The sequence below is a fragment of the Terrapene carolina genome, unplaced genomic scaffold (genome assembly GCF_002925995.2).
Source record: "Terrapene carolina triunguis isolate 2854851 unplaced genomic scaffold, T_m_triunguis-2.0 Scaffold247, whole genome shotgun sequence".
NCBI classification, from domain to species: Eukaryota; Metazoa; Chordata; order Testudines; family Emydidae; genus Terrapene; species Terrapene triunguis.
In genome coordinates, this window is record NW_020664598.1 from 2,858,174 (window position 1) to 2,884,087 (window position 25,914).

A 25,914-nucleotide genomic window follows, 5' to 3' on the forward strand; every position below is an offset into this window, starting at 1 on the left:
AATTTCCCTCTCCCACTTTTTTGAGGAGTTCAAATGTACCTACAAATTACCCCACTCTGTATATTAATCTGCTCCTCACATAGGTGTCCTTTTCTCTAACATTTAAATTTATAGAGCAGAATTCATACCAAAGTCCTCTAAAAACTTACATACATACAGCATCAAAGAAGTGAAGTTACAGCTAGGCAGCAATCAAGAAGTGCGCTGCACAACAGTGGGAGAAAAGGTGGCTAAAGATGGTGGCATAAGTGCTTAGTCTTATGAAAAATGCCTCACGAGACTTAAAGAGCAGATTTTTAATGCATAGGCCTGCAAATAAAAATGCATATACCTTTGTGTACTGCAACTGTATGTGCAAATGGATACAGACATCTAAATACTCAACTGGTGTGGTAATTGTGCTCCCATCTTCATGCATGTTGCACAAGAAGATCTCTATCTCTTGAAAATGTGACCTGAGACATCCACCTGGAACAGGCAGGTTCTCAAGACTTAGGTTATGGTATTATATAATGCTTTTCATCCATAATTCTTGAAACTCTTTACAGAGGAGGTAAGTATCAAAGTATCATTATCCCCATTTTACAGATGAGGAAACTGTGGCGTGATTATAGAGTTCCTGGTCCTCCACAGTTACTAGAGAGGACCAGTTGCAGTTGGGATCTTAATAAATGGGGGAATTTCTTGGTTAGGACTCGGAGTTCTGTATTTGCTGCTTAAAGCATGGCTTTCTGTGTTCATGTCCTCACACTCCATGGTGTCAGAAGCTTGTGAATCCCTTTCTTTAAAGGAGTGAAAGAAAGAGCCCCCCACTCACCCACCCCCGACTGCCAGAGTGGTGAGTGTGTGGGGAAGGTGGAAAATCAGGGAGGAGACCTATGAAAGCTGCAGCAGGAAGAAGGCAGAGCCCTGTCTCAGAGAGCAATGGAGCCCATAGCACAAATGACTCTGTTAGAGAAATTTGATTTTGGAAACAACTCAGGCAGCTGGCCTTACTGGATCCATAGATTTAAGCAACTCTGGATGGCTTCTGGTTTAACAGAGAAAGCACAAGAATACCAGATAAATGCCCTGATCTTTGCCCTGGATGCTGATGCTATCCTATAGGCCCTACCCCTCATTGATGAGGAAAAGAAAGAATACTTCGAAATGAAAGAGGTTGTTGATGCCCATTTCATAGGCAGACAGAATATTATGTATGAAAGGGCCAGTTTAAAAGGAGATGCTAGGAACAAGGGGAAATAGTTGAGACTTTTATTACTGCTTGTTGAACATTGCAAATAGGCAATGTTAGAAGTAGAACTAGTAAGAGACAGGCTAGTTCTTGGTATAAGAAACACCAGTTTATCAGCACAACTTCAATTAGACCCATATCTCATACTAGCAAAAGCTATATGTAAGGGGACTGTTGGCCCCTTACTAAACTCAGTGGGTTTTTTTTGGTTGACTAGCTCCCAGTACCAAAAGAAAGGGGAAGGGTCGATGGGAAATCAGGACCCTGAGACTGACAGTCCCCAGGAGCAATGGGGAGAGACCAATGTTCCAGGTCAGCCTGATTGACAGGGCGGGCAGGCTAATGAGGGAGTCAGGGGGGTCCTGTCCTCCGTGTGAGCTGGAATTGCCTGGAACAGAGTGGGGCCGAGCTAAGGAGAGAGCAGGAGCCTGAGCTGAGCAGGGAGCAGACCTGTGCCGGCCAGAGGGGTGTGACGAACCGGGACTGTTCTTGATGTGGTCTGTGAATGCTGACAGGGGGGTGTAGCTAGGATGGTCTGCATTGGGGGATGGGAGAATGACCGAAGGAGAATACCTGAGCATGTAACATGAGAACCCAGGAAGGGGGAGGGGCGAGGTGACACCTTTGCCCGGGAGACTGAAAAAAGGCTGTGGGAGGGGTCGCTGAAGGCAGAGTTTCAGAAGCTGGCTAGTGACCTTGGCTGGAAGGCAGACAGGGCTCTGATCCCCTAAGGGGGCTAGGGTGCCCGGGGACCCCAAGATGAACCTAACTGAGGGGGTCCTGTTGTCTGCGCCTGTAAGACCTGTCTTGGACTGCATTCCTGTCGTCTAAATAAACCTTCTGCTTTACTGGCTGGCTGAGAGTCATGGTGAATCGCAGGACGCCGGGGGTGCAGGGCCCTGAGTCCCCCCACACTCCGTGACAACTGGTGGCAGCGGTGGGATGTACTGCACCCCGTGGACGGCGCTTCCTGCAGTAAGTGACTGGGGAGAAGTAAAACAAAGGGGGATTGACGGGGACCAGGCGTGCGGAAGAGTCAGAGAGAGACGGTTATCCCCCCTGGGAGTGTGTGACCAGCGAGAAGGACTTTTGCAGTAACAGGGTCCCCCGGGGGATCGCAGCGAGTGGTCCCAGGGGCGGAAGAGTCTGCAGCTCGACCCTGGCAGAGAGGTGGTGACCTCGAGAAGGGCTGGCACACTAGGGGTCTCCCTGGAAACTGTGGGGAGCGGTGAGCACACAGGTCTGTGAGTGGCCAGCAGGAAGATGTATGCCAAGCGGCTTAAGAGCGACCTGGTGGAGCTGTGCAAGCAGAGGGGGGTGCGCAGTGGGAGGCTCACCAAAGAACAGCTCATTGCCCAGCTGGAGAAGGGAGATCGCGCGAATGAACTGATCCCTGTCTCTGAGGGAAGCAGCCGGGCAGATGCAGCGCAGGCCCCAGTGTCTGTCCCAGCCGGGAGTGGTCAGCCGGCTGCTGAGGGCTTCCCGAGACCCCTCCTTCCTATGCCTAGGGGAAGGTGGGGAGGAGCCCAGCAAATACCGAGGGCGCAGTGACCGCCCCGCCCCGGCCAGCAGGGGATCCTCCCGGCCACGCTCGCCGGCCAGCAGGGGATCCTCCCGGCCACGCGCGCCATCCGTGGAGCGGAATGGGCTGGAATGGGAGAGAGAGCTAAAACTGAGAGAGCTGGAGGATCGTGAACACCAGAGACAGCATGAAGAGAGACAGAGGCATCATGATAGGGAGGAGAATGAGAGACAGAGGCATCATGAACTGGAACTGGCCAGGCTGAAGAGCAGTGGGGCCCCAGCTGCGGTGAGCGAGGGGGGACCCAAGACTGCAAAGAGCTTTGATAAGTGCTTGCTGGCCCAGCGTAAGGAGGGGGAGGACATGGATACCTTCCTGACGGCCTTTGAGAATACCTGCAAGCTGCTCCAGGTTGACCCTGCAGACAGGCTCCAGTTTCTCATTCCCTCACTGGACCCCACAGCCAGGGAGGTGTACAGCCGACTGAAAGGGGTGGAGACAGGGGACTACGAATGGTTCAAAAAGGCCCTGCTCCGCGAGTTTGGGCTGACCCCTGAGATGTACCGGCAAAGGTTCCGGAATCAGCGTAAAACCTGTGAGGTCACATACCTGCAACTAGCCAACCGGGCGCAGGGGTATGCCCGCAAGTGGACGGCGGGGGCCCAAACTATGGAGGACCTGCTTGACCTATTATTACTGGAGCACGTGTATGAGCAGTGCCCATCCGACCTGAGGCGATGGTTGATGGACCAAAAGCCAGAGAACCCGCAGCACGCAGGCCAGTTGGTCGACGAGTTTGTGAACAGTCGGGCAGGGGATAACAGGGAGGAGTCCCAAAGGAACAGTCCCACCACAACGCAGAGCGAGAGTCACCATGGGACCTCCCAGCGGGAAAATATGGAAAAACCCCACCAAAGGGGAAGATCCAGCGTCAGGTCCATCCAACCCACTCGAGGGGACCCATGGGACATGGTCTGCTATCACTGTGACCAGAGAGGTCACATACGGGCCCAGTGCCCCAGGCTCAGGGACAGACTGAGCAGACCGAACCCACAGAGGGTTGACTGGGTAGAGACCCAGCCGGGCGAGAGGCAGCGTTCCCAGGGAAGGGGGGCTGGCAGAGTACCACCTGCTAAGGAGGGAGGAGAGCTCCAGACCAGCTCCTCTGGGGGGCTGGATGCTCCAGACTCAGGGTTTTGGGTTTATACGGTGGGCGCGGGGCGGTCCCTCCGGAGAGAGTACCTTGTTTCCCTGGAGGTGGATGGGAGGCAGGTCAATGGATACTGGGATACGGGCTCAGAGGTGACACTGGTCCGGCCCGAGGTGGTGGCCTCAGATCAGGTGGTGCCCAACACCCACCTGACCCTGACGGGGGTGGGCGGAACACCAGTCAAAGTGCCCGTGGCGAGGGTACACCTGAAGTGGGGGGCCAAGGAGGGCCCCAAGGACGTGGGGGTACACCCGTATTTGCCCACTGAGGTGTTGATGGGGGGGGACCTGGAGGACTGGCCAAGCAACCCCCAGAATGCACTGGTTGTGACCCGCAGTCAGAGCCGGCGAGGGGCACTGCGCCCTGGCCTTGGGGAGGGTGCCTTGCCCAAGGCGCAGGACCCTAACCTGGTGGGGAGGGAACACCCAGGGACACGGCTTAGGAAGGCTGCGGCTTCAGGCCCAGCCGGTGAGAGAAAACAGGTGGCCATCCCTGTCCCAGCTGCTGAGTTCCAGGCCGAGGTGCAGAAAGATCCCTTCTTGCGGAAGATAAGGGACCTGGCCGACCTCGGTGCGGTACAGATTATGGGGAGAGGTGGCCGGAAAAGGTTCCTGTGGGAGAAGGGGTTCCTGTACCGAGAATGGGCTCCCTCAGGGAAAATGGAGTCAGGGGGGATCAGGAGGCAGCTGGTGGTACCCCAGAAGTATCGTCGCCCGCTGCTGTACCGGGTCCATGACACCCCCCTCTCAGGGCACCAGGGAACCTGGCGTACCCAGCAGAGGCTGCTACGGAGCTTTTACTGGCCTGGGGTCTTTGTTACTGTTCGACAGTACGGCCGATCCTGTGACCCCTGTCAGAGGGGGAGGAAGGCCCGGGACAAGGGGAAAACGGCTTTAGGACCCTTACCCAACATAGAGGAGCCTGTCCAGAGGGTGGCCAAGGTTAAAAGGGGGGCTCTGAACCAAGAGAGCCCGAAGCACAGACCTCCAGACTGGAGCGCTGGGAGAAGACCACAGCCCAGTTGGAACCCCAGGGGTATTGGGGTGGGAAAAGGGCACGGGCCGCATAAACCTTCCCGCGTGCGAACTACGAGTGCCATCGAGCACCCCCGACCTAACGGGGGGCGTGAAACTGGAGGGGCCTGGTGTAATTCTCACCCAGGAATGGGAGGGATGCTGGGGCACCCATGGGAACGGGGGTAGGTTCGAACTTCCCCGGGTCACTGGCTGAAGTGACCCCGCTCAGTTCGGTCTCGGAGGGGGGAGAGAAGTTGTCACGGAGTGTGGGGGGACTCAGGGCCCTGCACCCCCGGCGTCCTGCGATTCACCATGACTCTCAGCCAGCCAGTAAAGCAGAAGGTTTATTTAGACGACAGGAATGCAGTCCAAGACAGGTCTTACAGGCGCAGACAACAGGACCCCCTCAGTTAGGTTCATCTTGGGGTCCCCGGGCACCCTAGCCCCCTTAGGGGATCAGAGCCCTGTCTGCCTTCCAGCCAAGGTCACTAGCCAGCTTCTGAAACTCTGCCTTCAGCGACCCCTCCCACAGCCTTTTTTCAGTCTCCCAGGCAAAGGTGTCACCTCGCCCCTCCCCCTTCCTGGGTTCTCATGTTACATGCTCAGGTATTCTCCTTCGGTCATTCTCCCATCCCCCAATGCAGACCATCCTAGCTACACCCCCCTGTCAGCATTCACAGTCCACATCAAGAACAGTCCCGGTTCGTCACAAGGGGTCAGAAAAGCAGCCCAGGGAGCAGGTCAGTGCTGGGAGCAGAGCCACAGAAGCATCCCAGAGAGCAGACCTGTCCAGGGAGGACAGCTGCAGCTATCACAGCCAGAGGGGTCAGAAAAGCAGCCCAGGCTGCTGGAGGCAGAGCAGCAGCAGTGCTGGTGCTGGAGCTGGAGCAGACCAGAGCTGGGTGCGGTGAGCAGCTGGGGAGAGCGAGGGGGGACCCTGGGCAGCAGGCCCAGCGCAGGGAGATGCCTCCAGCCAAGAGGCCCTGCAGGCCAGACTTAGAGGGGGATCATAACCCCGACAAGGGGGGCTGGTGCTGGGAAGAAGGGTCCTGCTGTCTAGAGCCTGACGGCATGTGGCCACCACCAGAGCAAGTGGCCAACTCGCAGCATCCCTGCAGCACAGCCAGGGCCTGAGAAGGAAGCCTGGGACGTGTGAGGAACAGACTGTGAACTGCCCTGACATTCCAGAGACGCTGGTTGTGACGTCCCCATGCCACAGAGCGGGGTGACGTGTTTTCCTTTAACCTTTCCGATTTTTTCCTTATTTTTTAAAAACTGATTGCTCTTTAATAAATTGTATTTGCTTGAACTATATGCAATGGTCAGTGGGTCAGGGAAGCGCCCAGAGCGGAGAGAGCACCCTGAGCTAAGTTCCCTCTAAGCCAGGGGTGGCCAACCTGTGGCTCCAGAGCCACATGCGGCTCTTCAGAGGTTAATATGCAGCTCCTTGCATAGGCGCCAACTTTCCAATGTGCTACAGGGTGCTCACTGCTCAACCCATGGCTCTGCCCCAGACCCTGGCCCCACTCCACTCCTTCCCCGAAGGCCCCCGCCCCTTCCCCATAGTCTGCTGAGCCCTTGCTCCTCCTCCTCCCCTCCCCCCAAGCCTCCTGCACACCACAAAACAGCTGATCATGGCGGGCAGGAGGCGCAGGGATGGAGGGTTAGGTGCTGATCGGCAGTGCTGCTGGCGGGTGGGAGACACTGGGGGCGGGGGGGCAAGAGGGGGAGCTGACAGGGGGGCTGCTGACGTGTTACTGTGGCTCTTTGGCAATGCACATTGGTCAATTCTGGCTGCTTCTCAGGCTCAGGTTGGCCACCCCTGCTTTAAGCTGCGGGGCCGCGCAGCAGCCTATTAAGCGCCGCATAGGTGCTCAGGGCTGCGGCGGGGAGTGATTCCTCTCCCCCAGCCCCGGCCCCAACCCAACCCAGCCCAGCCACGGACCTGCCGCGGCCAGGGGAGAGGCGTCTCTCCCGTGGCCCCAGCCTGGCAGCTCCGAGCCAGGCTGCGTTGGGGCGCTTCTCTCACAGCTGCAGTAGGTCAGGGCCAGGCTGGGTTGGGGTCGTGGGAGAGGCGCCTCTCCCCCCGAGCCCAGGTGCTGCTGGGGGGCGAGTCCTCTCTCCCCGTTGCAGCCCCGCGGCAGCCTGCATGCCAAACTCCTCATCCCCAGCCCCACCCCAGAGCCTGCACCCCTCCCCTGCACCTCAACCCTCTGTCCCAGCCCTGAGCCCCTCATCCCCAGCCCCACCACACATCCATATTGGTGCACATAACAAAATTAATTCCACACATGGGTGGGAAAAATTAGAGGGAACACTGTTCCAGAGTGGGGACACCCTAGCCCCTGTCCTAAGTGACCATGGCAAGGTTGGGGGTTGAGCCTCCCAGGAATCCTGGGCCCAGCCTTGGGGTTACAAGGACTCTGCTACACAGGAAAGTGGAAGGGGAGCCCTTGAGGTCAGGCAGGCCTCTGGGTAAAGGAAGTGGGAACGAGGACTCAGATCCTTTCGCTAGCCCATTTCACCGGGGTAATTTATACGCCAGGAAAGTTCCCCACAATAGCGGGACTATTCCCCTGCTTACATATAGCAAAAATGAGAATACAAGAAACCATAAAGCAACAGCAAAGTGACTTACATGCTAGCAGCACAGGGGAGACTGCATCAGACAACATTAACACAGTAAAGAGAAAAGGCACAAATGTGAAAGCAGCAATCAGACCAAATTAAAACATAAGAACAGTGCACAATTAGAGAGTGGGAAACCAAAAAACCTTAATAGGAGGGAAGATTGGAAAAGCTGTGGAAGATGTGGCAAGACACCAAGCCACAGATGGCAACAGTGTAAAGAGGCAGAACGTAGGAAATGCCATAAAATGGGACATTTTGCAATAGCATGCAGGTCACCAGGAGCAGAGGAACAATCCAAAAGGGAGTGTTATCATCAGATGACAATGAGTCCATACTTCTAGGGGCGATATCCTCAACCGAACATACAAACTTTGTTATGCAAGCATGAATCTAAATGGCCAAAACCTTAAATTTAAAATTGATACTGGGGCAGCAGTCACTGCAATTCCAAAAGAAGATTATAATTGATCCAGGGATGGGGATCAACAAAGACAAAATAAGATTCTCCATGGGGCTAGTGACACTGCATTGGATATCTGTGGCCAGTTCCTTGGGAAACTGGAGAAAGAACAGAAAGTTCTTCAACAAATATATGTAATACATGGACTGACAATTCCCCTACTAGGATTGCCAGCAATACAAGGACAACACCTAGTAGAGAAACTGGAATGCATTAATGGCAGAAAGCAAACTATTCAGGAGATGTATCCACACATCTTCACAAGGCTCGGGAAGCTGTCAGGGGAGTACCAAATAAAATTGATGCCATCAACAACTCCCTTTGCTCTCAAAGCTCCAGGTCACATTGCTAAACTCTTGTTAGGGAAAGTTAAAGAAGAATGAAAGAGAATGGAACATATAGGGTTTATTTTCCAGATAGAAGAACCCATTGACTGGAGTCCAGGGATGATTGTAGTACCAAAGCCCAATGACAAAATCCAGATTTGTGTGGAACTCACACAAATTAATAAAAGCATGTGCAGAGTGAGATACATGCTTCATTCAGTTAACCAGAAATTAGCTCAGTTATAGAAGCCAAAGTCTTCTCAAAGTTAGATGCTACAGCAGGCTTCTGGCAAATCCCCCTTGCTAAGAATTAATACATTCATCATCCCATTTGAAAGGTACTGTTTCGGTCATCTTCCTTTTGGCATATCTTCAGCACTAGAACATTTCCAAAAGAAAATCTGTCAGATCATGTCAGGTTTGCCTGGCACCCTTTGCCATGCAGATGATGGGTTAGTATATGGCAGAGATAAAAATGAACATGATGAGCGACTACATGCAGTTTTGAGATGCGTCCAACAAGCTGGCCTCACTCTGAAATGAGAAATGTGAACATGGAAAGGAGCAGATATGACACATCATTAGTACATGGAATTCAGCTGAATTCAAACAAACTGAAGGCATTACTCACCTTACCTGAACCCAAAGACGTTTTTGCTATAAGATGATTCCTGGGCATGATTAGTCATTTTGGAAAATTCTTACCAGATTTAGCTCATCTAAAAAAACCCTTAAAAGAGCTCCTTAATGGTCAAAATATCTGTATTTGGGGAAGCCACAACAAAATGCATGTAGTAAATCCGGGGCCTGGGCGATGGAGCTTCCCCCGCCACCCCATGCTTCTGCTGGGGACCAGGGTCGGAGTGCTGGGGCTTCCCCCACCCCACCTGTCCTGCACTTCTGCCGGGAACCCAGGTTGGGGCACTGGGGTTTTCCTGCATGCCACACAGCTTCAACCAGTTCTCTGGTCTTCCGGCACCCCACAGTGGATTTCTGCTGGGGTGCCCATTTTTCCAGGACCCCCCAATTGGCCAGGGGCCCTGGGCACAGGCCTTGTGGGCCCATTGGATAATCTGCCACTGAAAATCAGTGGACCCATATAAAGCATTCCTGGCATATCAGTCAACACCACTTGCATCAAGACTATCTCCAGCAGAATTTCTCATGGGAAGATGACTAAGGATGCCTTTATCTGTGGCACAAATACAACTTAAACCTAAGTAGACCAACCTGCAGGAATTTTGAAAATAGGATGCCAAAATAAAAATTTGGCAGCAAGAAAACATTAATGTTCAGCACAGAACAAAAGCACTACCTTTCGAGCCAGGGAACAAAGTTTGGCTCGAAAGCTCTCAGACATCTGGAACTGTTCTGAACTTCTCAATCGCCCACATTCCAACTAGTGAAAACTCCAAAAGGATTTCTCTGGAGGAAGTTGGTTCATTTTCAGTATTTCGCAACCCAATTAAGAGAGGATCTGGGACCTGCTAGCACAGGTGCCGACTTTCCAAAGTGCTGGGGGGTGCTTGACCCCTGGCTCTGCCCCAGGCCCTGCCCCCACTCCACCCCTTCCCCCAAGGCCCCACCCCACCTCTTCCTGCCCCTGCTCCCCCTCCCCCAGCACCCACCATTTTTTACCTGTGGGTGCTCCAGCCCCAGAGCACCCACAGAGTCAGTGCCTATGCCTGCTGGTACTTTGTCAGGAAGTGAGCCCCCTCCACAGGGAACTCCATGCACAAACTCAACAGTAGTGAGAACATATCTGGAAGACTGATCAAAACCCCCTCAAAGACCTGATCTTTAGAATACTGTTCAAGACTATTTAAATGCAATTGATAAGGGGAACATAGAAGTGTAAATAGTTTTAAAGAACTGAAGTTTATTTTGAACTGCTGTGTGTATACACATTGGTTTATAATTTAGGTTTTAATCTTATAGAGTTCCTGGTCCTCCACAGTTACCAGAGGGGACCAGGATGTGTAGAAGCAGGGATCTTAATAAGTGGGGGAACTTCCTGGTTAGGGAATTCTCCATTTGCTGCTTAAAGCATGGCTCTGCATGTTTATATCCTCCTACTACAGAAATAGCACCACAAACAGAAGAAGTGACTTGCCTAAAATCACACACCAGGTCTATTCTATTCTACATACATTTTATACTGCGCTCAAAACTGTAGTATCTGAGCCCCTTCCAGTAGCACATTACTAACATTTGTCATATGGTGGTTGTTCTCTCATCCTTTCCCTGGGGGGAGAAGTGTGTCCTGTGGAATGTTTTGGAAGGGTTTTTTAAATAGTAACATACGGCAGGTGCCGACCTTTCAAAGTGCCGGGGGGTGCTTGACCCCCGGCTCCACCCCAGGCCCTGTTCCCACTCCACCCCTTCCCCCAAACCCGCTCCACCCACACCCTTCCTCTTCCCGCCCAGTTCTGCCCCCTTCCCCGAGAGTGCCGAGTCCCCCAGCCTCCAAACAGCTGTCCGCAGTGGGCAAGAAGCACTGGAAGGGAGAGGGAGACGCTGATCCGCTGGGCCCACCAGTGGTCGGAAGGTGCTGGGGGAAGTGGGGGGAGCTGCCGGTGCGTGCGCACGCGCGCACACACACACAGCTATGTGTTTATATTACAGAAGGTAAGGTCAAAGAAATGCACCTTGGCCTTTGAGCAGAAGGTGATGAGGTTTGTGATGGCCCTCAGAGTTCATTTCACATTCTTGGACTGACTCTGTCTCTTGCACAGACAAACTTTACCCTTGTGGTAGAGATTCCATAGTGCCAGAGAAGCAAAGTTGTCAACCGTGGTCTTCATCCTGTATCTTTAGATTGTCTTCTAGATATCCTGGGCACAGGCCATGGAACACTTTGAAGATAAATTCTGAGACCTTCAACTTGATATTCTCTGAAAAGCCAGGGTAGAGAGCAGGGGACAGTTGTGATGTGCTCACAGTTGCCTGTGTTGCTGAGGTGATGCACTGCAATGTTCTATACTAGTTGGAGTTTCCTGAGAGCTGAAGGCTTCATGCCCAGCTACATCACATTATTGTAGCCCAACTGAGAGGTGACAAAAGCCTGAACATCTGAGGTCAGATCATTGTGCGCCAGGATGGAATGAGTCTCTTAGCCCACTGGAGATGGTAGAAAGCATTACTTCCACATGCTCATCGGGGCAGAGCTGGGAACAGAGCCCAGGTCTCCTGGCTCCCAGTCCAGTGCACTATCCACGGACTGCACTGCATTTCCTCATTTAAGGTCTGTTCTTAAATAGCAAAAAACCCTACCCTGCTCTAAACCCCACAGAGCTCAGCAATGTTGCTCTCAGGCTTTCACAGGGAATGAGAACTGCTGGAGGGGAAAGACAGGGGTGAGACCACCTCCTTCTCCTCCCAGTTATGAAAGGAAAACACTGCATCTGCCCCTCAGGCTACTCCAGTCAAGGGCTGTTTGTCTCCTAGAAGGGGGTACCGTTGGGATTAGAACCCATGGCAGCGAGGAGCCCAATGCCTCTCGCTCACTCAGCTCCTCCTACAGAGGTTGGGAGTAAAGGCGCTCCGGGCTCGACGGGCTGTCCAGAGAAAACTGGTCTAGGCCCCACCCTTCAACCTTAGCCGTCTAGGCAGCGCCAAATAGAGACCCGTCGGGAACGGCGAGCGAAGGCCGGGGATATATCTCACGCTCACGATCCGCTTGGCGGGAGGAGGGACCTGGCCAGGCGCGCGCCCGCGCGCCCGCGGAAGGGGGTGGGGGGCTCGCGCGCGCCTGGGAAAATGTTGCGCAGATTCTAAAATGGAATGTTGTCGGCGGCGTGATTGAGCGCGAGGGGGTGTGTGAGCGTGAGTAAGACAGGGACCAGCAGCAGTAGGAGCCACCACCGCACCCGCCGCCTTCTTGCAGCCGGTCCCCCCGCAGCGGTACGGGGAGCAGCCGCCTCCTCCTTCCCCCTGCATGGAGCTCTCTGCTATCGGGGAGCAGGTGTTTGCGGTGGAGAATATCAGGAAGAAGCGCATAAGGAAGGTGAGGCGAGGGGGGGGCACCAGCATCTATTTCCCACCTCGCCCTCCCGTGCGGGGGGCTCCAGAGCTCCACGCTGCAGGGAAGGGGCGCAGGAGGCCCAGCTCCCCTGTCGTGCCTTCTCGTACATATTCTGTGCTGTAGGGGGTGTGACGGACACGGGCATCTACTTCCCACCCCATGCTGCAGGCATCGGGTATGGGGGCATCAGCATGTACCCCCACCCATGCTGCATGCGGGAGGGGGGGCGTGGTGATGGGTACTAGCACCATGCTGCGGGAAGGGGGCGTGAGGGGGATCATCGTCAAGCCCCAGTGCTGCAGGGCATGGGTATGTTTTTCTGTCACCATGTTACAAGTAGAGCTGTATGGTGGGGGTCACCATCACCTACTCCTCCAACCTCCCAGAGAAAGGACAGGTACCATTTCCATACATGCATCTCTGCATGCTGTTCCCTGCAGGAATGGAGAGAAAGAAGAGCTAGATTGGAGGTTGTAGGGGAAAGAGGATCCCTGCCCGTTCTTCTTCCCCTTTTCCACCTCCGACAACTAGGTCATCTTTTTCTTTTACCACCTCCCCTTAAATGAGTAATGGCCTGTTCAAGAAGAGGCCACCTTGCCAAATTTGCTGACCTCCCTTTCCTGATCCTTCATGCCTGTGGGTGCAAGTCTTTTTAAGTGTGGCGTATATCTTCAATTCCTTGAGATTTTAATTTGCAGTAAGGGTTCATTTCTTTTTTGAAAAATGTGGGTGTGGGGAGAGAGGCACTGATGGAAATGGGAGAGATGCCTGCATGTTTATCCTATCACCTCTGCTACCTTAAACAAGTCATTTTTGCACCGTCTTGATTCTTGGGTGCTGAGCTGTACTTGTGGTTTGAATGGGCACTTCTGTAGATGATGGGGTGATTGAATAAGGCATAGTTCAATGAATGTTGAAATGTTGATGTGGGACTCTGGGAGGGATCATTGTATGAGAAAGCACGGCATTGTGCTTAAAAGATAGAAGCGGGAATTGAAGGAGCTGGGTTTCTACTTCTGACACTGACTCTTTTGGTAACCTTGGGCAAGTTATTTTGGCCCATTTTTTTTAATTGCCACTAATTTTGTGTACTGTTTTTGAATGCTGTGAGATGCTATGGGGCTCTGACTTTTTTCAGGGGTGTTGAGCTCCCATTAACTTGAATTGGAATTATCGGTGCTCAGCACTTCTGAAATTCATGCCGAGATCTGTCAATCGGGCACCCAAAATCAATGGACACTCCTGAAAATGCTGGTCTTGAATTTAGTGACTCAGTTTTCACAGCTGTAAAATGGGGATGAAGCAGGTATTAACCACCTCATGGGCTATTATGAGGATTAACCATAAACACCTGTGAAATGTCTTGAGAGCTTTCAATGGCTTATAAGGCAGTATTTTTTCACATATTTGAAAGCTGAACCCCCCCCCCCCCCCAAGAAAATGAAACCAATTGCATGATCTCCCTTCCCCCTACAATCCATTGTGTATGTTAAGTGTATCTTAATTTTTACATTTTCCATGCCCTGCCTCCATAAGTATGTGTGTACACACCACACTTCAGGAAAAGTTATAAGGGCAAAATCATGCTGTTATTTATTATTTCTCAAAGATCATATCAGTTGTACACCTGCTCCTCGGGGCTCTTGAATTGATTTCCATACTCTCCCATTTCTTCCTTCTCCCCCCTATATAGTGAACAAGTAAGTGGATAGCTTTGAATTGGTGTTTGTTCAGGTCAGAAGGTGGAGTGGCTTGGATGGAGGGGACAGTGTTTGTGCAAAGCATGTAGCAGCTGGAAGGGGACATGCCAAAGAGGCATTTCATAGCTTCTAAAATTTTGTATTTCTTCTGGCTTCTTATAACTAGCCCCTCAGACACTTATTCCATTCCTGGCATGAGTTTTCCTCTCATCATGTTTATGCATGCGGACTTGTTGTAGGGTTGCTCATGAGTTGTGGAGCTGTGCACATGTGGGCTGCTTGTTGGAGGGTTGCTGGGGCTCCGCCTTCTGGTACTGGTCACTTTTGAAGCACCTGCAGAGCTGTGCTCCCTGGTTGATAGTAGGGTGATTGGAGAGTACCAGGACGACACACACATTTGCTTGAGAAACCTATGGATTATTCAGTTTAATGAAGAAAAGGCTTAATTTTTTTTTTTTTAAAGGTAGTGATGGGGAACAAGCTCTTCAGTGCGCACTGTTGCCAGTGCAGACCAAAGGGCATTCTCTTGACACAGTTTCTCCTCTTCCTGTAGGACCCATTTTGGGTTGCAAGGCTTATCATTTTTTTCCCCCCCTCTCTCTCTAGGGTAATGTAGAATACCTGGTGAAGTGGAAAGGATGGCCCCCAAAGTAAGTATTTTCTCTCCTCTTCCCCCCTCCCCCGCTTGTCAGTAATGGCTTTGGCTGTATTTCTGCTCCCCATGTTATTAACATATGTTCTCTTGTGCCTTGCTCCAAAAAAGACAGACAGCCCCAAACACACTCTATGTACCCATATTCCTGACTGACTTAATACATGGTGAGGCTGAAGCACGGGACCATATCCCTCAGTTGCCTCTCTTTTCTTTCCATTATCCTCTCCCCTCTGAAACTGTCCACTTGCTGCCTACTTCCAATCCATCCATCTTACATAGGAAAACTCCAAGGGAAACCCAGGTGCTATGGTTTTAAGTGTTACATTCAGTAGGAGGTGTTCTTCCTTCCAGGTCAGTACTGAGAAGACCCCCCAGCATATGATTAGAGGGTGGGTTGCCTCTAGAAGTGCTTCCTTTTGGATAAGACACCAATTGTGAGCATTACCTCTTATCATTAAAGATTTCCCTTCACGAGAGAAGAGGCACTGACTCAGATTTACTGGTCACAGTCCAACACAGGGAATCTGTGTTGCCTTTTGAGGATTCCCACTATTTTCCATTGGTTAGGGTATATTTCTGTTCCTCTCCTAAATTATTTTAGTAGTTATTTTAGTCTTCCCCAGAAGTGGCTGCATTTCAATTGGGAGTGACTTTTTCGGCAGGGAACAATCTGTAAAATGCTGTGAGATGAAAGGGATTATGTAAAATTATTACTATATGAATTGCTTGCCTAAATGGACTAGTCCTCCTCAGTCCATATGGACATCTGTCTTTTCTCTTCTAAAAAGAAGTTGAAACATCCCCAAATGCCCTGTCTCACACCCCCACCTCCCAGGTGTGTGTGTGTGTGTGTGCACACAAGTGTATACAGTCCCTATCTCTCTGGTTGGTGTGGGAAGGGAAAAATTTTCTTCCTGGCTATAAATTCTGTGATCAATTTAACCCTGTACACTTGAGTACCAATATCTATAGTACAGTTTAGCACCAAGGCCATTTTCTGTGGGCCTGCTGACTTTAGAGTTAACTTCAGCTTTGTGTATTCAGGCATTCAGGTTGGGAGCATGTCTGCACTGCTAGGAGCACAGAACATTGGTGTTTGTCCCGTTAGGCACCACTGCAGTGACTGCACTTGTGGAAAGCATTTCACTTCTGCTTGATCGTTAGCCAGCAGGAATGGGTGGACTGAGTTTGGTCTAATATCTCTTCTGAAGGACAGTGCAGCACTTACCTCCTTTTGCCTTCTTTCTTCCTTCCTTTCTTTCCCCCAGACCTTGAGATCCGCAGCGAAACAAAATCCTAGCATGGGCATTTGAACCCTCACAGCCTCCTGGCTCAGAGGGGAGAGATTCCTTGTTTTGCTGCCATGACACCTCAAAACATAAAAATATCAAACCCTGTTGATTGGTATCTCATTTTTGAAACCTGTTCTCTCCAGGGCTAGCATTGCTTGAAACCTAAATACTTCAGTTGTTAACTCTCTTCCTTCTACCAGTCTCTGTACATGCAGAGGTGTGCAGCATACTTAGGTGTTTACATCCTAGCCTTCCAGCACATCCCTCTCCCTCTACCCATCTTGGTTTTCTCTTCCTCTGTGTGTGTGTTTTTTGCCGTTTCTGATCTCCTTGCCCATTATTCATTTACTCCCACTGTGGTGTTGATGGAAAGGGGTAAAGGGTCGGGTACAAGTAGTGCATTTGCTCCTTTCCTGTGCATTCCACATACTCTTCTCAAATTTCCCTCATTAATTTGCCACACCTATCAAATCTCTGGGTTGCGCTGCTGCAGGCAGGGACTGGAAGGGTTACAGATCTGACTCAGCCACAAGCTTGTTTACAACTTGTGTTTGAGATAGGGGGAGGGGGGGAGGAAAGTTCACGTGATCTGTGTTTTCCAGAGTGTGTGCTCTCTCTGCAGTTCTGCTGCTGCAGCCTGGACTGTGTATGTGTGTGTGTGTGGTGCAAATTGCACCATGTTTTTTTTTTTTTATATGCAGTGTTTTGCCACTGCAGTGAGCAGGGAGCTGAGCTGCAGAGGAAAGGAAACACCCATCAGGTTTTTTGTAACAAATCCCCCTCCTCCTCCGCCACCAGAAAAGGAATCCTCTGCCTGATTTTTCCCTCCCTCTTCTGTAAAAAACGAATGCCAAAATCTCTGGAAGGGAGAGAAAGGAACCTTCCTCTGCACAAATAACATCTTGACTTTGGCAGTCTGCAGATACCGAGATTGCTGCAGGAGGCTTGGGTGAAAAGATGTGGGAGAGTTGGTGAGGGTGGAGTGAGAAGGGTGGGAAGGGTCAGTTAACAGGGAATGGTGAAGGCCTGTCTGTTCTTAACCCTGTGCTCTGTCCATAACCTTCTAGAATGAAGTACATCTTAGAATTCCTGGGTTTCATACCTGTCCTTCTCCCTTGTTGAGGAATCTACATTAGGGGAGATTCCTGAGGATGATTCTAGAAACCCTATCTTGATACTCTCTTCCGCATCAGGAGTGAATGTTCCAGAACCACACGCCTAATGTACACCTCTTCATCCAAAAACCAGACCGTTCTGTAATAAATTTGGCTTGCTGCTCTGCTGCAGAGATGTTTGTACAAACACCACTGCCCTGCATGTGGTTTTTGGTACAACTTCTCTCCCCCCTTCAGGAATGTATGAGTGTGTGCTCCGCTGCATGGGTCATAGACCTTTTTAGTCCAGAAAATAAATCACTCTGGAACATTTTGTTTTAGAGCTATATTCTCCTCCCTGTTGGGATGGGCATTCCAGATGGATACCACATCCCAGCCCCAGTCAAACATGACCTTTGTGAGTAGTAACCCTTCCAGAATTGTTTTTTCTCTTGCATTTAGCTCTTCCATGTTCTAGCTCTTCTCAGCAGTTTTTAAAGACTTCCCCATAGTCAGAATGTTTCACTGATACCACACATACCTCACCTAACCCCTGGTTCCTGTCTCAGCTGCATAACAGTCAGGGAGGAAGATGGGCTGATGACCTTTCTGCTCTGCAAGGCTAGCTTCTGTTTTCTGGGTGCCAAGTTCGGAAGTACTATTTCCAGTCCTCCCCCCCACCCCCCCAACACCTGGCTTATGTTAGATAGCTTCTGTGCTGCTGAAAACAATATACATGCATCCCTTTTTTTCTTATCCAAATCTAGAACTGGTGTATAAAAGCTAGTCCATCAGCGTCTTGTCACCGATATAGGAGGAGTTAGGAGGATAAGAAATAGCAAAAGGGTCTGAAGGCTCATAGTCAACTTAGTTTAGGCCCCAAATCTAAGTGTCTTTTTTTTTAATTAAACAGCATCTGTGGTGAAAAATCCATTCAGCTGTTTTAATCCTTCCAGCTTCAATAATCCGAGATATGTTAATAACACAGGTGAAGAAACATATTTCTGCTTAGGAATCTATTAATCTCGAGTGTCCTGTTTTCTTGAAAATCCCACCCAGCCAGGCCCATTGCCTTAGTGGTTAGTGCTCTGCCATGGGGCAGAGCTGGATTTGCTCCCCAAGTTGGGAGCAGCACTGCAGAGCAGACTTGCTCAGCCTTCATTGGTGGGAGTAGTTTATGATGCTCCTGCTGACTTTAAGAAAGGTTTTGAGGGGGCCTGTGGTGGGAAGCCCTCTCTATTCTCTTACAAAGAGTGGATGATGTAGGGTTTAGACTGATTCTGGGGCGGGGGGTATGTATAGGTGAAAAGGGGTGATGGGAAGTTCCCAAAGCTCTAAAAGTGGTGTGGCTGGTCCCTGACCTGCCATTGAGGAATGATCTATGTATGGGAGGCAGGTTCCAGAGCCTCAGTAATGCCAGTAGCAGCCCTTGCAAAGATGATGTTTCACTGAAGTCTCTTTTTTAAAATATATTCATTTTTATTTCTTCAGATACAGCACATGGGAGCCGGAGGATCACATCCTGGATCCTCGCCTGGTAGTGGCTTATGAAGAGAAGTAAGAGGGCTCGGTCCCCGTCCCCCCACCCCCAGGAAAACTTAAAATAGTCCTGTATGCATAGAATGGGAATAGCATGGGCGGCAATGACATAAGCATCTCTGCTGTCCTGGCAATACGCCTCAGTTGCCATCAAGGGTGGCCACCTGTGGGAATGTTTGGTTCATTCTCCATGGCCCATTCAGCCCTGGGACTCTGCTGAGACTGGCAAGAAAGAAGTCAGTGCCAGTCATGGTGGTTTTGTGAGAAGGACACTTGTCCTCTCATTGCCCAAAAGCTGCTGGAGAGCTAGTGTGAATAACTTCCAGTCACTGCCATCTGGGCTGGATATAAACAGGTGACCTAGAGGCACCATATCCCAACCTAGATCAACTGAGCCTTTGAAGTTTCCTTTCTAACAAGGTTTTTACTCCCACGAGAAGCAGCTCTGGGGTTTTCTCCTCATTCGTGATGATGGCCAGTGAGGTTTGGTGAAGGAATTAAGGGAACTAGCTAGATACAGAGAGTGGAAGCCCTAGTTGGGCATTGTGCTATGTTGTTCTGTATTGTAGTTTGTCATCTTGTCTCATGGGTTTTTTTTCCTTGCAGGGAAGAGAGAGACCGTGCATCAGGATACAGGAAGAGAGGCCCTAAACCGAAACGCCTCTTATTACAGGTAACCTTTCACTCTTCCTGGCGTGTCTTCTCCCATCCTTAAGCCCCTTTGTTACTGCATCTATGACTCTTCCAGGGTGAAGCTGACTTTCTGTTTGCAATAGTATATCCTCTGACTTTGTCCATACCAGGAAGAAAGGTGGTGGGTTTTAAACATAATAGCTAACACGTTTTAAAATCCTAGTGTAGACAGGCAAGCTGCAGTTTTAACCCATTTAGCAGATTGAGATGAACCCAAGGCGTTCCCATTGAGGGTGTGCCTACACTCCCAGACTGAGTACGCAAACTTGTGTTGGCAGGGCTCATGCTAGCACACTAAAAGTAACAGTGTGGACATTACAGCAGTGGTAGAAACTGGCTAGCCACCTGAGCGCGACTGGCTAGCCACCTGAGCGCGACTGGCTAGCCACCTGAGCGCGACTGGCTAGCCACCTGAGCGCGACTGGCTAGCCACCTGAGCGCGACTGGCTAGCCACTTGAGCGCGACTGGCTAGCACGTGTTAAAACTAGTGTGCCCTGTGTACGCAAGGATTTTACAGTGTGTCAGCTAGCATGTTAAACACCGCTTGTTCTAATGTGCACAAGCCCCCTTTCTTTGCTGCTTCAGGCTCTGAGAGGGCACTGAGAGCATCCCTCTGCTGGAGATTATCCCTGCATGAGGGATGGAGGAGGTTTGGGCAGCACTCGGATATTGTGTCTTGTAAACAGCTCTCCGGTGAAACTTGTGCCTCCATGTTAATGTTTATTTTCAGCAAAACTTAAACCATGCTCAGGCCCAGATGGAACTGGCCTGTAGAGGGTCCTTGTGGCAGTGGAGGAATCAGATTAGGGCAAGTGGGTTCCACTGTGCAGAAGGGATGGAGGTAGGTGCCCTGCAGGGCAATCAGGGCCATGTAAGTACCTAAACAATTAGATTTCTGCCATAAAAGAGATGCTACCTGTTTGTGTGCTCACTGGATTCAAACTGGGCCCTGGCCCTGTGGAATGCCAGAGCTGTTAGTCACATGGAAGCAAAGTTCTAGCAACCCTGCACAAGTAACCATAATGTCTCTGCCCACTGCTGTGCCATGGAGGTGATCCTAGGAAGGAGAGAGAGAGGAAAGACTTATTGGCTCAGCTAGCCTATCCCTTTTGCAGACCTCTCCATGGTATTCTTCTCCAGGATGTTTTCGCAATTTTAAACATTCCAAGCAATTAAGCTTCCAACTTGTATTTGTTTTTATTATGGTAGGGCCAAGAGGCTCCAGTCAAGATCATGGTCCTGTTGTGCTAGGCACTGGACGATCACATAGTGAGAGACCACCCTTTCCCTGGAGACCTTAGAGGACAAACAAAAGATGGGAAGGGAAATGGAGGCACAGAGGGGTGAAGTGACTTATCCATGGTCATTTAGAAGATCAGTGGCAGACACAAGACTAGAACCCAGGTCTCCTGACTCCTAGACCAATGCCCAGGGATTGACCAGGCTGTCTCAGGAGACTATTCTGTACAGCAGCGGTTCTCAAACTTCATTGCACCGTGACCCCCTTCTGACAAGAAAAATTACTACATGACCCTAGGAGGGGGTACCAAAGACCGAGCCCCACCGCCCCGGGTGTGGGGGCTAAAACTGAAGCCCAAGGTCTTCTGCCTTGGGCAGGGGGCATGTAACCTTAGCCCTGGGTGATGGGGCTTGGGCTTCAGACTTGCTGGGGCACAGGGCCAACACCAGCCTTGGCGACCCCCTTAAAATGGGGTCATGATCCACTTTGGGGTCCCGACCTAGAGTTTGAGAACCCCTGCTGTACAGTAATAGCTCTTGCTGTTAGGATGGTTGACTTGATGCATTCATCTCAAGCTTTCCCTCTGCTCAGTGACCTTGCTGTACAACTCTCTCCTCCCTAGGCGTTTATGCACCTGTAGACAGTTATCCCCCTTCCTCTTAGCATGGTTCTGTCCCTGCAAGGGCATTGAAACACACAAGTGCTTTAGTTCTGATACTCTGGGATGACTGGCCTTTCTGCTCCACTCCCATTCACAGAGGCTTTACGGTATGGACCTGAGGAGTGCCCACAAGGGAAAGGAGAAGCTCTGTTTCTCTCTATCACGGCGATTTGGAGGAGGAGGAAGCAATCTGGCAGGGGCCAAGCCAGGACAGACAGAGCTATCGGAGAAGAGTGGGGGAGGTGTCCTACCATTCCCGCTCCGGAAGCAGCGCAAGAACCAGAAATATCTCCGGCTGTCGCGGAAGAAGTTTCCACGCATGTCAAGCCTGGAGAGCCGTAACCACAGGCGTGAGTTCTTCTTGAAGGAGTCAGTGGCACTAGAGACTAGGCAAACTCCCAATGACTGGGATTCGACGCAGCATGCTAGCAAAGAAGGTAAGGCCAGGGACCCCATTTGACTGTGAATTGAGGGGCATGAGCGTGATGCTCTCTGATTTTGTTTACTGGACACACACACTCTTCCTCCTTGCCTACTGCATCCTGGGAGTGTGGTTTTGGGTCAGCTCTTTACAATGTGTGCAAAGGCTATAATTGGCAAGGTTGTCCCCAAACACCTCTGCAAGTTGTCTGGATGAATAACTCGGTTAATCTATCGGTCTGTTTCTGTGGTGTTGCCACCTATGTGTTCTTATATTGGTGACCATCATCATAGTATCAGAGTGCATGTGAAAGCTAGTGCTGCTTCTCCTCCCATCTGCTTTTCCAGAGAGATGACATGGCTGTCTGTTGCAGTGAGAAACTGTGTCTTGTCATGTTCCAGCATATAGTTCTTCCCCGCACCCTGATAAAGGGAACCTTAAAAGGGATAAATTCACATACTCATAATCCTCTAGCAGTGCCACTTTGACATTTGCACACATGCCTCAATGGGAACCCTGCCCTCCCTCTCTTCCACCCAAAATCCCTTTACGTGAATATTGTGCTAAATCACCTGTTTTGAGGGTGGGGTGCAGAGGTCACTGGAACTTCATCAAATGTCACAAGCTAAGTAGGGCAGTAAGTGGATGGCAGACCTCCAGGCCAACCCCAGGAGCTGCAGGGAGGACTCATGGCATCTCAGGAGTCATATCCTTCAGAGTCAGTAGCAAACCACTACCCCTGCATAGGTTGAGCTTCTGAAGGTGCGGTTTTCCTGATGAGATGTAAAATCAATGTCATGGCACTCCTGGTAGGAGCAAGGTGTTACCCAAGTTAGAATTAGGTTGGGCCATGGGGCTAATTAGATTCTGGTGATCTAAACTTTCCCTTCTAGTTTCAATTGGAGAAAGTACTCAACTTCCCCCTCCACGACTGCCCTGTAGCGCCACTAATGCAGAATGGCTGTCGTGCTACATATTGATGGTGGGTGATGTGATCCCGAACTGTGCAGTATGTAAAGCAGTTTGGGATCTGAAGGATGAAAGGTGCTAGAGAAATGTAAAACTATTTTTCTATTCTCCCCTCGACGTGTGCACGTTCGGAATTCCGGTTAGTGTCTGGGTGAATGGACTCTTTCCGAGGTGAGAGTAGACACACCTCAGATATCTGAGACAGAAGCCAGGAAATGCCCAGTTAAGGGGTCCACATTCCATACCCAGGTGGGACAACAGGGTGCAGTACAGGTAAAGTAATAGAGAGGGGATGTTTCCCTCCCCTCTCCATATATTTTTGTGGCTCTCTTTGGGTGCGGGGTTTGTTCAATCTGTTCTTGAGTTTTTTACACTGTGGGGAAGTGGAAGTGGGGGGTATTTGGGTCCCTCACTTTGAGTGGTAGAGATTAGGAGCCCCAGGGGAGAGTAGATGTTTTTAGCTTCCTCCCCTCGGTGGGGAGGGAGTAAAGAGGGAAACTCTTGTACCCTTTGGACCCCAAAGGAGTGGCATTGATGGGCTTTGGAGAGAGTCACATCCAGCCCTTCCCTTGGCTGGATTTGGAGGTACAATGGAGGAAAATCCTCAGTTTGTTAGGGCCCCCGTAGGCCCAGGGAACATGGGGTATCTGGGATGAGCTTGAAAAATATTAGTTCTGATTGTTTGTTTGTTGTTTTGGTTGGTTGGGGTGGGGGTTGAGTTTACACTACAGTGAACACGTGCACTAACCAGGAGATCAAGTGGGCTGAGATCCAGTTGCCAGATACTCCCCCTAAAGTGGGATATTTTGATTCCCATTTGGAAAGAGGGTGGGAAATGTATAATGAACATGCTGATGGACGTGTAAGCATGGTGGTGCTGTTGGGGGCTGTTGTAGTATCAGCCTGAACAGTTGATTGTGTGTCTGTCTGTCTGACGTTCTTCTTGCCGCTCCCCCTTCTTTCCCTCACCCTTCACTGTCCCATTATTATCTTCCCACCTCTTCCCTCTGCCCCTTACTTTCTGTGGGGGGGGGTTAGACACCTTGGAGCATGTGCAAACTTGGCACAGGTTGATGTCACCCACCCATAGCCAGCAAGGATGCTCCTCTTCTGTTAGGCCCTCATTCTTTTTCTAACGTGCTCTTATCCACCTCCCCCTCTGCAGTAGGTGTGGATGCAGTTGATGGCAGCCTCCCCTGGATCCCCACCTTGTCCCCCAGCGAAGTGACAGTGACAGACATCACGGCGAACTCCATTACCGTGACCTTCAGAGAAGCACAAGTGGCCGAGGGCTTCTTCCGAGACCGAAGTGTGCAGTTCTGAATCTCCATTTTTAATGTTCCTAGTCAGATTCTTTTGGGGGTGGGGTGATTATTTCACTCTTCAAAAAAAAATCCAAAATTTTTTTTTTAAAATTTTTACAGAGGAGTTTTTTTTTTTTTTTTTTTTACTGAAGTCTCATTGATTTTTCTTTTCCCCTTCAGATACGCAAAAACAAAAGGCAATGTACGGGCAATGTGTTTTTTGTTTGTTAAACTTGTCTGTTATTGCTTTGTCTGTCTGAGAAACTGATACCCCTTTCCTTGGCAAAGACTCCCCTGGTAGGGCATCTTGAGAACTTTTTTTCTCCATGTAGTCCCTTTGCTCTATTAGTTTTGGCCGCTGCATTTAGGGTGAGAGAGGACACGGAGATGGAGAAGGGGTTGGACCTATTAGTTGCTTCCTTGATTTGCAGTTGTTGTTGTCCCTTGGGTAAAGATGCTTCCTCTGGACATCACCCTCCCCATCTTCCTCCTCCCGCCCAGCTACTACAGTGAGATGTAATGGACCCAATCACTTTAGGTAGCTCAAGTCTGTTACAAGCTTCCTCCCTTCCTAATGTTTTATCTGTGACGGTATTGCAGGTAATCTGTTTGCCTGGGAAGGTAGGAAACTCCATTGCAAATAATGAACGGGGCTGATGGTTACAGTGTGATTCCATGAAGAATGAAGGGAATATCTTCCCTCTCTGCGTGATCCATTGATTCTGTAACACAGGGGTTCTCAAACTGGGGGGCGGGACCCCTCAGGGGATTGCGAGGTTATTACATGGGGAGGTTGTGAGCTGTCAGCCTCCACCCCAAACCCCTCTTTGCCTTCAGCATTTATAATGGTGTTAAATAGATAAAAATGTGTTTTTTAATGGATATGGGGGGGGGGTCGCACTCAGAGGCTTGCTATGTGAAAGGGGTCACCAGTACAAAAGTTTGAGAACCACTGCTGTAACGCATATCTTTGTTACCTCCTAGCTGTGGTATATTAGCTACACATACTCACTTTGGATTTCTGAGCCTTTAATAAAGGCCCTTTAGGAGGATAACTGTATATATTAACACAGTGGTACTCATTTTTCTCTATCCAGAGACCTTCCCAGAACTCTTCTCTCTGACCAGAACCCTTCTCTGATCGAGAAATATGGAAAGTGGATTTCCCCCAGGCTGAGAACCCCTGTACTAAAAGATTTACCAAACCCAGACTACATATAAATATTGTCCTGAAAATGCTTTCATAAGTCAGTGGAAAGGGTGGCTCTCTTCTTCGGAAGAAGGGCTCACGAAGGAATTGAAACATTGCCCGGAAGTGCTGGAAATCCACAGATAACGGCAGAGGCCTAGTGCATGAGACCTAGGCAGTGAAACTGGACTTTAGGTGGTCAGTTTCCACTTTTAGGTAGTCTTTTGCTCTCTGATCATATTTAAAGGTCAAAAGTGAATAGCATAAGAGCTGGGAGGAGTCTACTAGACTTCTAACATTTTTTTAACTTTTAATTTATCCTCTAAAGTGATAAGGACTCTTGGATTGAGTGTCCTATTTATATGCCCCCCCAAACTTACAGTATCTGTGACCTCATGCTTATTTGTTCCCTTTACCAGGGGAGTTTCCCTTTTGAGGGTTTAAAAAGCTTCGCCAAGGAAAGCCACCTGCAGTTCTATAGAGCCTGCCTGGTTTTGCACTTAAAAACGCCTGGAGATTTGTGCTGGATTCTACCTGTGACATTTTGGGGTTTCTAAGAATTGCTGTATCTTCAAAGTTGATAGTTTAGCATCTGTTCTTGCACGCTCACTCTCTCTTCCTTCTTTATTTTAAACTTAAAAATCTCTCTCTCCCTATGGAAAGCAAGAAGGGTAAGCTAGGGCCTCAGAGGGAATTGTGGGGCAGTGTAATACAGTGCAGCCTTGACTTTCTT

At 50.2% G+C, this 25,914-nt stretch overlaps 1 protein-coding gene across 5 annotated transcripts; it reads left to right on the forward strand.

The window, feature by feature from the left end:
- The first annotated feature begins 12,147 nt into the window (after positions 1-12,147).
- On the forward strand, positions 12,148-24,781 carry CBX7 (chromobox 7). Of its 5 annotated transcripts, none has more exons than XR_002908100.3 (7): positions 12,148-12,405; positions 14,730-14,773; positions 18,656-18,721; positions 19,310-19,376; positions 20,128-20,238; positions 21,396-22,961; positions 23,857-23,940. XR_002908100.3 is itself a non-coding variant. In XM_024199634.3 (7 exons), the coding sequence occupies exons 1-7, from the start codon at positions 12,337-12,339 to the stop codon at positions 24,009-24,011; spliced, it is 855 nt and encodes a 284-aa protein (XP_024055402.2). In that variant the 5' UTR covers positions 12,148-12,336; the 3' UTR covers positions 24,012-24,781. The 5 variants fall into 5 exon arrangements, 3 of the variants coding, with proteins under 3 accessions (XP_024055402.2, XP_024055403.2, XP_024055404.2); XR_002908099.3 differs by having other exon boundaries at positions 23,854-23,932; XM_024199634.3 differs by having other exon boundaries at positions 21,396-21,735; positions 23,854-24,781.
- Positions 24,782-25,914: the final 1,133 nt, after the last annotated feature.